The sequence below is a fragment of the Artemia sp. Qi Xiang Cuo genome, chromosome 2 (genome assembly GCF_049724085.1).
Source record: "Artemia sp. Qi Xiang Cuo chromosome 2, ASM4972408v1, whole genome shotgun sequence".
Classification (NCBI taxonomy): Eukaryota; Metazoa; Arthropoda; class Branchiopoda; order Anostraca; family Artemiidae; genus Artemia; species Artemia sp. Qi Xiang Cuo.
In genome coordinates this window covers 43716687-43734022 of record NC_142795.1, presented here as the reverse complement: position 1 = coordinate 43734022, position 17336 = coordinate 43716687, and the positions used below count along the sequence as shown (strand labels likewise).

Sequence of the window (17336 nt, the reverse complement as noted above, 5' to 3'; positions counted from 1 at the left end):
TTGAATATTGTTTTTTCTCTCAGCCATTTGCGAAACAATTTTCTCTGTTGGGTCTTTCTTTGCTGGACGTTCACCGGTAGATACCAGAAAAAGCGGAAATAATATTGTTTTCGGTATCGATATTTAGGTTTCGATATCGGCATTTGGTCCGATATATCGATATCTAATATCACGCAACGCTTATATATAGCTATATAGTTTCTAGAAGGATCTGGTATCCTTATACGTGATGTAGTTAGATATGTGGTAAACATTTCTAAAGAGGCTGAATGAGCTAAAAGCATATGATGATTTTTATGTGGAAAAGCATACTTTGGTGCAGATCGCAAGTAGGCAATGGTTTTCACTAAAATCAAATGTTGAAAAACATCAAAGCATCGTAAACCCCTCCTCCTTTTTATTTTATGGGGAAGGAGATTCAGCTGGAGATCAAGCAGGAAAAGTTTAGGCTTCAAAAATTCTTGTCTTTCTGTGCGGCCATACAGTAAGAATGTTTCTGAACAAAGTGTTTCCATAGGATATACAGGTTTTTGGAGAGTTTACGGCAGATATACCTGTCAGTTTCGAAATCTTTATTAAAACAAGGAAAATAGCTCATGTACGAGATCCGTTCAAAATTCTGTTAGCCCATGCTTATTTCTTGCGCTTAATTTTACACAGTTGACGCCAAATTCACTTGATGACATGAAAAGTCTATAAAACAATGGGCAAGCTAACAAGGTATAGTTGTGCTAACAAGTGAGCAGTTAGACAGACCACAAGAACCCGATGTTGAAAAATCATAAGTACTGGTGCCCAAGTTTTGCCTTAAATGTGATGTGTACACCCTTGTGCCTCTGTTTCAAAATTCTCTGAAATTTTTAGAGAATACTGAGGTGGAAAGTAATAAAATGCGCAGTTCAACTGAAAATAGTAGTCTACGCTTTCAGAAAAAAATATTATCATGATGGTAGAAGGAAAAGCTGTAGAGGATCCATATGTTATTGGTCGTCTACAAATTTTGTGAAAAAAGAACCAGTGTTTGAAGAACTGTTTGACTTAATGCTTGATTTGTGTGCTTTGACGGACTTAAGTGCAACTACCGAACAACAAATTTTCCAGGCTCAACAACATGAGAATACAAAGTCAGAAACAGACTGAAGACCAAAAAGTATAGTACCTAAAGTACATCAAGCAGTACATTCGTCGTACAAGTGGCAAACCACGTTCCTGGAATATGCACATAATGCTATTCGGGGTACATGCAAATTGGAAAGAAATTTACTTGAGAAGGAAAGAAGGAGGGAATCCTGTAAAGAAAGAGGAAGTTATTTTGAACTACTAACGCTTCGTTCCAGGTGTTGCGTAAGAAAATAAATGTTACTTCCTTTGGAATTTTTGTTACAGGTCGTCAAAAAGTAACTAAGGCATGAGCCTTGGATTGCGTTCAGAGCCTGAACTACAGTAGTTGATTTGACAACAATAAAGTCAAAAGTAGTCCTGTCTGCTGTTAAGTTAAAAGCACGACTGATAAAATTTAACTTGTGCAAATTTCCAGCAGAGTGTTACCTTTTAACTTTAAAGATATTGACATGTATTATCTAGTTCATATTTAAAATTTCATGACAGTAGGGAGCTCTTTATTTTTCATTTTAGTACATTTGAAAAAAAGTTAAGGGCAATATCTTAATAGCCACAGAATGTTGAACGATAATTCCTTAATAACACGAGAGTTCTCGGAACAGTGAGAGTTATAACAGTCATCGTACGTCTTGCAACCTCGTCGTGTGTTTTTGACCTCACTCTTTTCGAGCAAATTCTTTTTGGGGGCCTCGATTTCTGCTCACTCAAAACGCCAGCATTTGACTACTATGGCGCAATATCCAATAGAAGAAATAAATCACACGTTACATAATTTTAATTGCACTTTGTGAAAATGTCTATGAATATGTTTAACCACTTTTTAAGAGGCCAAACCAAAACGTTACAAATGATTCCAAGACTTTATCATTCTAAGGTTATATTTTATTTCTTAAATAGGTCTGTTTTTACTGCTAAGATGTTCAGCTAGACTGCCTAGGCTAGGCTACTTCTTCTATCTTTCATCATTCTGCCTTGATTTTTTGCTTACAAATAGTGCCAAAAACCAAGATCTTATCGATTTCTGAATCGCTAATTGTTGAGGTGAGAGTTTACTGACTAAAAATTCCTGATTTTTTTATTTTTTTTGTAAGTTGGTTTGGTAAAGTTTTACCAAATCATATTATTGACTTACACATAAAGTGAATATACCACTCAATGCCTTTTTGGTAAAATTCTACTTTAGTTACTTTTACCTATCTTGGAAAGGGGTGAGGTTAGGAAAATGAAACTTTCAGGGATGGGTCTACAGGCTAAAATACGTCCTGGGAAGGTATTTTGAAGTACTTATCTCCTCCCCTTCTCCCTCTAGAGGATCCTGAAATTTGCCTACATGACAGGTCTATACCTATTGAAATTTTGACAAAACCAAATTTTACCTTAATTTTCTGTTATAAGACTCTTTTTCTCTAGCTTTAGTTCTGAAAATGCAATTCCTGTTATTTGAGTAGTAGTTTAAGCCGTATCAATGTTAATTTTAAAAATTCCGGAAATGTATTTGCATATCTTTAAAACTTTATAAATCAGGATTGAGCAAAGTTTTGAAGCTGAAAACAATTTTGTTGGACTTCATTTTAAGCAGAAGATCTATTTTGCAAGGTTTCACTTTTATAGCACACAGATTCTTAAAGGTCATCAAAGGTCAGGACCCTCTAGAGGGAGAAGGAGTGGAGGTAGGTACTTCAAAATACCATCCTGGGACATACTTTAGCCTGTAAATTTATCCCTGAAAATTTCATTTTCCTAACCAAACTCCTTTCCAAGATAGCCAAAAGTAGCTAAAGTAGAATTTTACCGTCTTTTTTTATGCTGATTACGAATATAGTAATTTCTGTCAGAAATGAATTTCAGCCCCCCCCCCCTCATAATATGCCAATTCAGGGTGTATATTTCTACAACCTAACCTAACCCTGAATCGGCATATATAAGGGGGGGGGGGGCGCGGAAATTCATTTATGATAGAAATGATTATTATATTTGTAATCAGCTTAAAAAAATGCATTGAATTGTGTATTCACATTATTCCTAACTCCATAATATGATTTGGTAAAAATTTACCATGGTCTCATATGGTCCTAGGCTATGCAAAGAAACCAGCTAACCTAAAAAAATTATAGTTTTTAGTGAATCATATTTCCTTGTTTTTTCTTATTTTGTCTGTTTTTGAATCAGTTTTTATCAATTATTAATATAGTTTTTTCTTCATAGCATAAGAGTGTATTTGATAATTAGAAAAGATCTAAGGTTGCATTGCCAAAAACACATGTCAGACCATTGCAAATAACCTATGCATAAAATTAGCAATTTTAAAATATCTTGTTTGTTGTCTTTAATTTCAATTTAATACCCAAAATTGAATAAATTTTTACAAAATCAAGAAATAGAAAAATATTAGGCTATGAAATGTACAATTTGGACAGTATATTCACACACTGTGAGGGGAGAGGGGTGTCTAAAGAAAACTAAAGTGATTTTATGAATGTTTATCTACATAGGTTAAATTAAGAATTGTTTTCTTAACATGTTTCCTTCTCAACAGGCTTCAGAGGTTTTGAGAGTTCAGGAGGCAAGAATAGGTTAGAAAATTAATGTTAAAAAGACTAAGTTGCTAAGACAAGAATAAGTAAAGGTGAAGAGCTGATGTTGAAAAACAAGAAGATTTATTAAGTAGATAGCTTCACTTACCTAGTTAGTATTATCAGTGAAGATGTTAAAAGTAGAATAGACAAGGCCCAGGTTTTTTTTTTCACAGTTGAAAAAAGTTTAGAAGAATAGTAAGATAAGTTGGTGGACCAAAATGAAAATATTAGAAGCCAGGGGGGAGGGTAGGGGGTTTTACCCCCCTATGAAATGTGTGTCTGGCTTGTAAAAACATAACAAAAATGGATATATTCAAATTTTGTATGTATTTTTGAGTTTTTTTTGTGTGTAAAATCCCCCTGAAAAAAATCTTTGAGTACCTTCCTCCCCCCAACAAAAGATCTTGGGTATAGCCTTGTACAGTGATGACAATAGTCAAGTATAATTCTGAAGTGTGTGTGTTCCAAAAGACAAAGAAGGTTCTGCTAGATATTTTTCAGAGAAATTACCTACAGATTGTTATAGATACCCAACTGACTGACCACTTCTCAAGCAGTAAGGATTGGAAAATAATGATGCTTCATGGTAATAACATTTTAAAAATATTATTATGATTTTATGGATAGAATACTGATTTATTTAAAACTTAAATCACTTTATCAGTAAGGTGATAAGAATAAGTGAAGTAATTGAGGAGGTTTTAGCTTGATTTTGCTAGAATGCAAATTGCTTAGCATGGTGACACTTATTAGACTCTACAATTCAGGTGGTTTATGTCTTGTCACCATTTATATGGATTGATTAAAAAAAAATTCCACAAAATAATTTTTCAAAGAAAAGTAAAGAATTCCATTAAACAAAAAATGAGGAAAAATAAAATAAAAAATCTAACAAGTGTGGAACTACCACAAATCAGCATCAATAAATAAATGAAGCCCAAAATGAACAGAGATTACAATAAACAGCCAAGTCAAACTCAAAACGAGCAGGAAATTAACATAAGTTAGGCTCAAAACCCCTATGCCTTCCCAAGGCCAGAACAAAATTTGCACTTTACTGAAAAAATATAAATGTTTTTACTTTTATAACTTTAATAAATCAAATAATATTAAGGTTTTGATTACTTAATATCAGTATATGTATATTAAACTGACAATGCAAATTCATTTGTATTTTTTTTCAGTAAAGTGCAAATTTTGTTCTGGCCTTGGGAAGGCATAGGGGTTTTGAGGCCACTTATGTTAATTTCTGCTCGTTTTGAGTTTGACTTGGTTATTTATTGTAATTTCTGTTTGTTTTGGATTTCATTTATTTATTGATGCTGATTTGTGGTAGTTTTATGCTTGGTAGATTATTTGATTTTTTTTTGCTCATTTTTTGTTTAGTAGAGTTCTTTACTTTTCTTTGAAAAACTTGTTTTGTGGAAAAAATATTTTTAATTAATTTCTGTTTGTTTTATATTGACATAGTCTTTTCAGGGAAAAAGAAAATAATACTTTAAATCTTTTTGTGTTTTTAAGACTTTATAGTTTGGCCTGCTATTTGTATAGTGGAGAAGCGTTTTTAGCAATTCTTAAAAACACATTCTCTTTTAAAAATCTGGATCCCAACATTAGCTCATAATTTAGTTTCACAGCTCCTCTAGATCATCTGAAATAGAACACTTCGTACCATTTGCAGAAAAATCTGTTTACTTTCTTTGATAGCTTGGATACACTTATGCTATTTTGATTTGGTTAAATTTTAAGAGCAGAAGTAGCCCCGAAAGTTTGAACATACTACCCTCAGTTGTTCTTGAGATACTGCTGATATGTCTTATTGGGAACTAGCATTAACACAGTGCATTTTGGTTTAATCTTAAGGCAACATTTAGTTTTTAAATATAATGGACAAATGGGAGGGGGATTAATTGCCCTCCAATCACTTTTGACTATTAAAAAGGGTATCAGCCCTTTCTATTTTCAATCAAATGAGCCCTTTTTGAAGTTCCTGTGACAACTCCTTTGATACAAAGTGCCCTGGCCTAAACAACAACAATAACAAAAAAATAATACATTATACCCACATCAATCTTTACTATAAAAATGTCAAGCTGTCCAATCACTTTCAACTATGAAAAAGGGCACTAGGCCTTTTGATTTCCAATCGAATGAGCCCTTTTAGAAACAACAACACTTTCTATAAACACCTTATGTGCCCCCTGGTCATAAATTACAAACCTTGCCCTAAGGGCTGTTATGGTGGTTGTCTTCCTCTAAGACCTAATATCCAGAACGTTCAACTATGTTAAACAAAATTGCTATCACAAAGTTTTGATTGGATGTGTTTGGGGAAATGGTGGATGTGAGAGGGGCAGTTGTCACTCTCCAACCACTTTCAACTATTAAAAATGGCACTAGCCCTTTCAATTTCCAATCAAATGAACCCTTTTGAAGTTTCTACAACATTACTCAATAAAAATCTTATATGCCCCCAGGGCATAACTTACAGCCTTGCCCTTAGTGCTGGGGGGGGGGTGTCATTCTCAAAGACCTAATTTCCAGGACTTTCTACTATGTTGAACAAAATGGCTATATGAAATTTTTGATTTGATAGGTTTCGAGGAAGGGTGTGCGTGAGAGCGGTGTTAGCTATCCTTCAATGACTTTTGACTATTAAAAAGGGCACTAGCCCTCTCAATTTCCAATTGAATGAAACCCTTTTGAAGTTTTATAGCACATTTATCTATAAAAACCTTATATGCCTCCAGGGCAGAACGTACAACCTTTGCCCTTGGGGCTCTGGGGGGTTTGTCATCCTTAAAGCCATAATTTCCAAAACTTTCTACTGTGTTGAACAAAATCGCTATCTCTAAACTTTGATTGAATGTTTTTCGGGAAATGGTGGGTGTAAGAAGGGGGTTAACTGCTCTCCACTCACTTTCGACTATTAAAAAGGGCAATTTCAATTTCCAATCAAATGAGCCCTTTTTGAAATTTCTATAACAACTTTCTATATAAACCTTATATGCCCCCAGAGCACAACTTACAACCCTTTAGCTGAGGGCTCCGAGGGGGTTTTCATCCAATAAGACCTAGTTTCAAGAACTTTCAACTATGTTGAACAAAATGGATATCTCACAATTTTGATTGGATGTGTTTGGGAAAATGGTGGGCATGAGAGGGATGTTAGTTGCTCTCCAATCACTTACAACTATTAAAAAAGGCACTAGCCCTTTCAATTTCCAATTGAATGAGCCCTTTTGAAGTTTCTACAGCAAGGCTTTCAATAAAAACCTTATATGCCCCCAGGGCATAACTTACAACCCTTGTCCTGAGGACTGTGGGGGGGGGGGGGTTGTCATCCTTAAAGATCTAACTTCCAATACTTTCAACTACATTGAATAAAATGGCTATCTAAAGATTTTGATGTGATGTGTTTGTTGAAAAGGTAGGCTTGAGAGGGGGGTTAGTTGCCCTCAAATCACTTTCAACTATTATAAAGGGCGCTAGCCCTTTGAATTTCAAATCGACTAATCCATTTTTCAAGTTTCTACGACAACGCTTTAAATAAAAAACTTATACGCCCCCAAGGCATGACTTTTAACCCTTGCCCTGAGGACTGTGAGTGGGGTGTCCTGCTCAATGATATAATTTCCTGAACTTTGAACTGCGTGAAAAAAATGGCTATGTCAAAATTTTTATTGGATGTGTTTGGGGAAATGGGGGGAGTGGAAGGGGTCTTAGTTGCCTTTGAATTGCTTTTGACTATTAAAAAGGGCACTAGCCATTTCAATTTCCAATCGAATGAGCCCTTTTTGAAGTTTCTATGACAACGAATGCTATAAAAAACCTTATATGCCCCCAGGGCATAACTTACAACCCTTGCCCTGAGGGCTGTGGGAACTGTGTTGAATAAAATGGCTATCTCAAAACATTTTGATTAGAGGTGTTTGGGGAAAAGGTGGGCGTGAGAGGGGGGCTAGTTGCCCTCCAATCAATTTTCGACTACTAAAAAGGGCACTAGCCCTTTAAATTTCCAATCGAATGAGCCCTTTTTTAAGTTTCTACGACAATGCCTTCTGTAAAAACTTATATGCCCCCTGGGCATAACTTACAACCCTTGCCATGAGGGCCATGGGGGAGTGTCCTCCTCAAAAACATAATTTCTATTTGAAAATCAATTACGCTCAACAAAATGGTTATCTGAAAATTTTGATTGGATGTGTTTGGGGAAATGGTGGGCATGGAAGGGGTGTTAGTTGCCTTCCAATCACTTTGACTATTAAAAAGGGCGCAAGCCACTCCAGTTTCCAATTGAATGATCCCTTTTGGAAGTTTCTATGACAACTTCTTTGATACAAAGTGCCCTGCTCTAAAGGACAAAAATAATAAGGAATACATTGTGCCAACATTGTTCTTATATGCCCACAGGGCATAAATTAAAACCCTTGCCCTGAGGGTTGTGGGGGAGTGTCCTCCTCAAAACATATTTCTATCTGGAATCAACTACGCTGAACAAAATAGCTATCTCAAAATTTTGATTGGATGTGTTTGGGGGGATGATGGAAGTGGGAGGGGCTAGTTGCCCTCCAATCACTGTCAGCTATTAAAAATGGCATTAGTCGCTCCAGTTTCCAATCAAATGAGCCCTTTTCGAAGTTTCTATGACAACTCCTTTGATACACAGTGCCCTGGTATGAAAAAAAAATAAAATTGTGTCAACATTGTTCTTTACTTAGGCAGTGCGATCGCACTGCCTATGATTTGTTTGATGGGCTCTGGTAGCAAGGGAATACAACAGAAATTATGGGATTTGTCAGTATCAAATGGGAAGACAACAAACTCTCCTTGAAATAAATTACACAGATGATATGGTTGTTCTATATAAATATGTTAATAAAGTGAATGATATTTTGAAGTTTGGAGATAAAGTGTGCAAGAATAGGCTTGAAAATTAATTTTAAGAAAAAATAGTTCCTGTCACATGTTCTGCCTTTTTTGCATCACCCATTGTGTCAAGATTCCAAAATAGCCATTTTAATGAGAGGTTACTTTGTAAGTACAATCCTAGGGACAAAGGCCTCAAACAGTGCAGATAGTCTCTCTGAAGCTGAGGATTCATAGATATATTTGGATCAAGGCTGTACCTCGGGGGGTAACCCCCCTGAAACATATTTGAGCACCCCCCCCCCCAAAAAAAAAATCCGAGTAACAACCCTTTGTAAAGTAAAATGATCATTGAAAGAATCTCAAATTACACAATTCCTTTAGGTTTAAATTTGTTAACATCCTACATCAGTATAGTTGTTAATAATTTTTTCTTTGGAATCAACTTCTTTAAAGCTACGAAAAAATTATATGCTTGACTTAACAAAACTTTCAATTTGAGTAATATTTTTTGTTTCTAACAAAAAGTAAATGATGCTTTTAGTGTTTAAGGGGATGGTAACATAAATTTTATATGTACCAATTTATCCTCCTTTAATGTTTGGCTTAATTGTTCAGTTTCATTTCTCTACATTTTCAATTTTTGTTCATTCATATCAATTTTTCTTTGTGCTAAGTTTTAAATTTGGTCTTTACTTCAATGGAGAACACGGGGGCTGGCAGGGGGGGGGGCTTGCCTTCCCCCTGGAAATTTGAGACAATAAAGTAATTATAAGGAAACCAAAAGAAAAAAAGGCAGAATAAGGAAAAACCATGGAGAAATGTGTATTGCCCTATTGTTGACTGCCTGTCACAGAAATTAAATAAACAATCATTGCAAACAAACATACAATAGATATTAATGTAAATGGACAAATAAATCTTAAAACGGGTGAAACTTAAATTGAATATGCAAATAAAGCTTGAAACAAACAAAAATCACTACAAACAAGATTTTGGGTATTGCATCCTTCTATCACTACAAAAAGTCTAAAACCTACAGTGTCAATGGCGCTTTATTGAAAACCAATTTTATTACAAATATTTTCTTTTGTCCTTAATATTGACAATAAACATTAAAATTATTTTAAAATTTTGAACTGATGAGCTTTCAGTAATTAATATTATTATACTTGCAGCATTGAAAATAAAAATAAAATTATAGTGAAATACATTTTGGAACTGATGGATCTTTCAACGATTAATGTCATTATGTTTCAAATGTTCAATTTGATGTTGTTTATACTTTCCAAGACTGTTCAAGACGAATATAGTTTTCAGAAAAGCACAAATGACGCAATAGGCGTTAGACTTTTATAGTGAGAGAAGGAGGCGATACCAAAACCCTTGTTTGTAGTGATTTTTGTTTGTTTCAAGCTTGATTTGAATATTCAATTTAAGTTTCACTTGTTTCAAGATTTATTTATTTATTTACATTAATATCTATTGAATGTTTGTAATAGTTTATTTAATTTCTGTTTGTTCTAAATTTCATTTATACTTCAATAGCAAAATATTTTTTTTGTTTTAAGCTTGATTTTCATGTTCAACCTAAGCATTACTCGCTTTAAGATCTATTTATTCATTTATATTATTACTTGGTGTATGTTATTTGCTATGATTGTTTATTGAAGTTCCGCTTATTATAGATTTTATGTATACTTCCGTATGAACTTCTGGTTGTGTTTTATTTGAGCTTTAAAAGGTATTTTTATATGGAGGTCTTAAGTTTAAAAAGGCCCATACTTGTCTCTGAAAAAATTATTTTTCAGAAATTTTTTTTAATTAATTTTTGTTTGTTTTTGATTGCAAACAGTTTCAAGTCTACAAATTCCTCATGTCAAAATCAAACTTAAAAAAATCAAATGTTCATCAAAGTATCAAAACTGGTATCAAAGTAACAATATCAAAGTGAAAAAATTGGTTTGTGTCAACCTTGGAGTTTTTATTATCTGATGTTTGAACTATTTTTAACAAAATGGCTATCTCAAAATCTTTATCAGATGGGTTTGGGGACAAAGGGCATGGGGGTTGGGGCTAATTGCTTTTTGTTCTCTTTTGACTCTTTAAAAGTGAACTAGAACTTTCTACTTTGAATCAAATGAACCCTCTCTGAAGTTTATACAAGCATCCCTTCTATAAGAACCATATATACCCCCAGAGTATTTACAGCACCTGTCCCTGGGGGTTGTGTTGACCCCAGAGTTTCTAATATCTGATGTTTGAACTTTATAAAATGGTCACCTCAAATTTTTGTTGGATGGGTTTATCCATCTGATAAACCCAAAGGCGTGGATGGTGGGAGGGGCTAGTCCACCCCCAATCTTTTTTTACTCTGAGAAAATGAACTAGAACTTACAATGCCTGCCCCCCAGGCCCTGGGGGGTTGTATTGACACTGGAGTTTTTTTTTATCTGACCTCTGAACTGATTTAAAATAATGGCTATCTCAAAATTTGTATTGGATGGGTTTGAAGAAAAAAGGACTTGGTGGGGGGGGGGGGGATTGGGACCCTTTGATCTCTTTTGACTCTTAAAAATTGAACTAGAACTTTCAATTTCCAATCAAATCAGCCCTCTTTGAAGTTTATACAAGCATCCCTTCCATAAGAACCATATATGCCCCCAGGGCATAACTTGTAATGCCTGCCCCTGGGCCATGGACGGGTGGTTGTGTTGACACTGGAGTTTTTTTATCTGAACTTTCAACTATTTTTGACAAAATTGCTATTTTAAAATTTTTTATCGGATGTATGTGGGGGAAAAGGGGCGCGGGGGGATAGCTGCCCTCTGATATCTTTTGACTGTTAAAAACTGAACTAGAACTTTCAATTTCCAATCAAATGAGTCTGAAGTTTATATGAGCATCCCTCCCACAACAGCTGTAAATGCCCCCAGGCATAGCCTACAACTTCTACCCCAGGCCCTGAAGGTTTGTGTTGAACCTGGAGTTTTTGTTATATAATCTTTGAACTATTTTGAAAAAAATGGCTCTCTCAAAGTTCTCATTGGATGGGTTTGAGGAAAATAGGGTGTGGAGAGGGGGGGTTAGTTGTCCTCTGATCTCTTTTGACTCTTAAAAAGTGAACAAGAACTTTCAATTTCCAATCATATGAGCCCTCTCTGAAGTTTATACAAGCATCCTTTCCATAAGATTTATATATGCCCCCAGAGCATTACTTACAATGCCTGCCCCCAGGCCCTGGGGGGTTGTGTTGACCCCAGAGTTTTCATTATATGGTCATTGAACTATTTAAAAAAACTATCTCAAAGTTCTTATCAGATGGGTTTGAGGAAAAAAGAGCATGGAAGGGGGGGGGGGGGCTAGGTACCCTCCAATCTCTTTTGACTATTAGAAATTGAACAAGAACTTTTAATTTTCAATCAAATGAGCCCTTTTTTGAAGTTTATATGAGTATCCCTTCCATAAGAACCATATATGTATAACTTACACCAGGGCATAACTTACAACGCCTGCCTCCAGACCCTGGGGGGGTGTCAACACGGGAGTTTTGTTATATAATCTTTGAACTATTTTTAATAAAATTTTTATTGGATGCATTTTGGAAAAAATGGCGTGCGGGGGGGGGGGGGGGTTGGGGTTGGTTATGCTCCAATATCTTTTGATGCTTAAAAAGTGAACTAGAACTTTCAATTTCCAATCAAATGAGCCCTTTCTGAAGTTTATATGAGTATTCCTTGCATAAGAACCATATATGACCCGAGGGCATAACTTATAACCATTGCCCTGAAGACTGTGGGGGGAGTTTCCTGCTCAAAGATATAATTTCCAGAAGTTTTAACTATGTTGAACAAAATGGCTATCTCAGAATTTTGATTGGATGTGTTTGGAGAAAGGTGTGTGTGTGGAAGGGGTGTTAGTTGCCTTCCAGTCACTTTCAACTATTAAAAAGGGCACTAGCCATTTAAATTTCCAATCAAATGAGCCCTTTTTGAAGTTTCTATGTCAACGCTTTCCATAAAAACTTTACATGCCCTCAATGCATAACTTACAACCCTTACTCTGAGGGCTATGGTGGGGGGGGGATGTCATCCTCAAAGACGTAATTTCCAGAATTTTCAACTATGTTGAAGAAAATGGTTATCTCAAAATTTTGATTGGATGTCTGTGGGTAAATGGTGGATGTGAAAGTGGGGCTAGTTGCGCTCTAATCATATTTGGCTATTAAAAAGGGCACTAGCCCTTTCAATTTCCAATCAAATGAGCCCTTTTTGAAGTTTCTATGACAAAACTTTCTATGAGAATCTTATATGCCCCCAGGGCATAACTTACAACCCTTGCCCTGAGGGCTGGGGGGGGAGTGCCCTCCTCAAAAATATAATTTCTATCTGGAAATCAACTATGTAGAACAAAATGGATATCTCAAAATTTTGATTGTATGTGTTTTGGGAAATGGTGGGTGTGGAAGGGGTGTCAGTTGCCTTCCAATCACTTTTGACCCTTAAAAAGGGCAATAGAACTCTTGATTTCCAATCGAATGAGCCCCCTTTGAAGTTTATACGACGATCCCTTCCATATGAAGTGCCTCTGGGAAAAAAATAAATTTGAGCCCTATGGCCTGTACTATATGCAACGGTATAACATTGCCTCTGGTTATCACTTGTCTATTTTTCCAGGAGTGATTGTATTCATGTAGTTGATGCTTTGAAAAATATTTAATTTTTTATAAGTATAAAGGTGTCAACTGTATTGGTTTTTGGTATTCAAAATTAAAATAAAAATAGTGAATTAAAAATTTTCATTTTATTTTCTTAGTCTTACTTTAAATGTTTTACTTTGAATGAACTACTTTGATTATGTGTTACGTTTTATAAACAATTGAGTCTAAAGGCATTAAATATTTTTTTGTTTGATAACCAAGTTCAAAACTGTCAATATTGCTAAAAAATATCCGTCCAATGCTTCAGCATTGCTCAACAGAACTGAATGCTGGGAGTTTATATCAATGCTGGGAGTTTTTGTAAGAAGGCTGTTGTTTTGTGTAATTTTTTTAATTAATTACTTTTTTGATTTTTATGTGCTACTTTAATTGACATACTTTTTTCATTACCTTAAGAAAAATGGTTGTAAGCTTCATTAAATAAAAAAAAGAAGTTTTTTTTACTGAAAGTAAGGAGCAACATTAAAACTTGAAACTAACAGAAATTATTACGTATATGAGGGGGGTTGCCCCCTCCTCAATGTCTCGCTCTTCACGCTACAGTTTTTCGGTATTTAAAAAAAGTTACTTATTGTTCTAATTAAACGACCCTTGTGTTTCAGGAGTTGTTTTTATGGAATTTGCACAAAATTTAAACTTTAGTGTAAAGAACGAGGGGTTTAAGAGGGGGCAACCCTGATATACAAAATAATTTCTGTTCGTTTTAAGTTTAAATGTTGCTCCTTACTTTCAATTGAAAAAACTTGTTTTTTTTTATTTAATTTGTAATTGTTTTTTTTAATAACGCCAGGTATTGTTTTTAATACCTGACTTCACCTCGATAGAAAAACTCCCCTCCCCACAGAAATATCCTCTGGGCAATTCAATTCTGGCGAAAATTTACCCCAGATAATTACCCTTAACATCTCCATGCCTGAAATTGAATCAGTTAAGAAAAAGCAAGACATAAAGAAATTTTGTATAGGAATTTTGGCAAATTCTCCAAGTGTAAAATTTTCCTGGAAAAGTTCACCCCCTGAAACTTCCCTCTCCATGGAAAATTCTCTCCGTGTAAAATCCTCCCAGCAGAAAAAATGTATGCATATTCCCAATAATAAATAAAACAATGGGTAAGTTTTATAACTTGAAAACCTTTCCCCAGGGGCTGTAGGGGGTCATTTTATCTCTAAAGACAGTTATTGAGCCTTACAACTATTCTGAAGAAAAAAGCTATATGAAAATTTTAATCAGACGATTTTGGGAAAAAGTTGGAGTGGGACGGGGCCTAGTTGCCCTCCAATTATTTTCGGCACTCTAAAGGGCACTAGAACGTTTCCTCACTAATAGATTGAGCCCTATCTCAACAGTCTAGGCCCACTGGGTGGAAATGATCACCCCTGGGGTAAAAACAACAAACAAATAAACATGCATCCATGATCTTTCTTCTGGCAAAATTACAAAACTCCACATTTTTGTAGATAGGAGCTTGAAAGCTCTACAGTATGGTTCTTGGATATGCTGAATCTGATGGTATAATTTTCGTTAAAATTATATGCCTTCGAGGAGGACTTTCCCCCTTTTTTAGAGAATCAGACTAATTTTCTCAAGCTTGTAGCTTTTGATGGGTAAAACTAAACTTAATGAAGCCTATATATTTGTAATCAATTGGTATCAAAATTCAGTTTTCTAGAGTTTTAGCTACTGTTGAGCCGGGTTGCTCTGTACTTACAGTTTATTACCATGAACTGTTTGATTAACCATCAAAATCCAAACTGAGATCATTGAAATATTGATAGATTTTTCTGCATTACCAAAAGTACTGCATTCATAAAGCTTGAAAATTTCATGAAGTGTAGTTAAACAAATAGAATAGGGTTTTCAACTAGGAGTAAGTTTAAAACTTAAAACAAATATAAATTACACTGTATATAAGGGGAATTGCCCCTTTCTCAACACCTTGCTCATTAAACAAAAGTATGTTTAGTGCTTTGAAAGATCTTATCTTTCCAATTGCACATTTTTCTGAAAAATTGGAAAAAAGCCAAACTTCAAAGTAAAGAGTAAGGAGCTAAGAAGGAGACAGCCCCCTTCTTATACAGAATGATCTGTTCAAATAGGCTTCAAATATGTTCCCTGCTTCAGTTGAAAAGCTCCTTTTTTCATTTAATTTCTGATTGTTTTCCAAACCATTCCCAAGCCTAACCAAGATATAATTTGAGGTACCTGTCCCTTAAATCCCTGGTTAATTGCTTTTAAAATGTGTAGATCAATAATCGTACGTGCATTAGTACCATCCTACGTTTAAATTTGTAATTTAAGTTTTGAATAAAATTTGAATATCAAACAGTTTGTGGTAGCAAACTATAGTAAGAGCAACTCGTCTCAATAGTAACCGAAACTCTAAAAAGAGAATTTTGATACCAATAGATACCATACGTCAAAAGAATCATATTTTTATGCTGATTTTAAATATATAAGTTTAATCACGCTTAGTCTTACCCTTCAAAAGTTACGAGCCTAAGAAAATATACCTTATTTTTGAAAAAAGGGGGAAATACCCCCTAAAAGTGATAAAATCTTAATAAAAATCATACTTTGCCAGAAGAAAGATCACAGATGCATTTAAATTTTTTTGCCTATGGGTGCTCGTATTGACCCAGTGGTCCTAAAATGTCATAAGAGGGCTTATGCGAATGGAAATTAAAAGTTCTAGTGCCCTTTTTAATCAAAAGACAAAAACATTAAAAAATATAATATTTTTTTTTATCAAAAAACTGCATTTTTGATGTCTTCATACTGCTATATTTACAGATATTTAATTTTTGGAGCAATTACATTAAGGAACGGACTGTAGCCCATAGTAAGTGAAGTAATAAAAGGAATCATTATATATATATATATATATATATATATATATATATATATATATATATATATATATATATATATATATATATATATATATATATATATATATATATATATATATATATATATATATATATATATATATATGATTATTTTAATTATCTGGGTTGCAGCAGTAGCTAGCAACCTAGTAAGAGACGATCACGTCCAATGTTAAGAAATATAATCACCCATAAATCATAAAAATAGATTCAGATCAAAACAAGAAGTAGACCATTAGAACCGCCTTGTCCGAAACCCTTATATAGGAAATTACTTAAAAAATTGGCAATGAATAGTAATTTTGGTAAAAAGTCCTTGTTAATATTACTACAAAAGAATTTCAGTTGGATAAAAAATAGTATTATTGTTTGTATGGATGGAAATTCTGTGAGACTTTTGATCTTCTACATAACTGAAGCCATCACAAACTCTGCAATAGGATCAATAGGATTTTCTTATCGATAAATACATTAAATACATTTCTTTTAATACATTGAAATATTTCATATAAATAGAAAAAGAAAATAACACCATTTAAAATTGCTGAAAACTAAGTTCCTTGCAGTATTTGCCACCCCAAAGAAATTTCTTGGCGGGGCTGATGATGACCTGCCTTGCCTTTTCCACCTCTGTACCGATAGAAATCGGAATGTAAAGTTTTAGCTTCATAGAGAAACATTTTAATTAATTCCTACTCCCTCTAGCTCTTTCAACATTTATCGGAAGCCTCGTGAAGAGTAAGAAGTTTGTCCATTAAGATGTATTTTTATAGGAGTCTACCCTACCCCCACCAAAACAATGACTCATCCCTCACTCATTATAGCTGATACACAATAACACATCGCCAAACATAGCCTAATTTCAATACAAATACAGCGAATCAACTTGGTTAAATCCAGTGCTGCCGCAGTGTGGCATTACTTCTTTTACAACTGAGAAGCCTAAAATATAGATATTCATACGTTTAAATCAGTTAGCTTTTCAAAATTTTCAATTGATTGCAAATTCATCCTCTTTGGGTAAAGTTGTAGTTTTGTGCCCTAAAATAGCAAAAAAAAAAGATTTTTCCCTGGCCCAATCTGTATGGTCACTTAAAAGAGTTTTAAATTTACGCTTGAATGAGCTCCCTCCCAATTGTCTTGGACTATCAGTTTTATATA

At 34.4% G+C, this 17336-nt stretch overlaps 1 protein-coding gene across 1 annotated transcript in view; it reads left to right on the top strand.

Moving 5' to 3' along the window:
• The first annotated feature begins 1841 nt into the window (after positions 1-1841).
• Positions 1842-17336, top strand: part of IscU (Iron-sulfur cluster assembly enzyme) — a 38036-nt gene continuing 22541 nt past the window's right edge. The window contains exon 1 of the mRNA XM_089101223.1: positions 1842-1996. Within this exon, the coding sequence (XP_088957349.1) occupies positions 1916-1996 (81 nt within the window). The 5' untranslated portion in view covers positions 1842-1915. The remainder of the gene's footprint in view (positions 1997-17336) is intronic.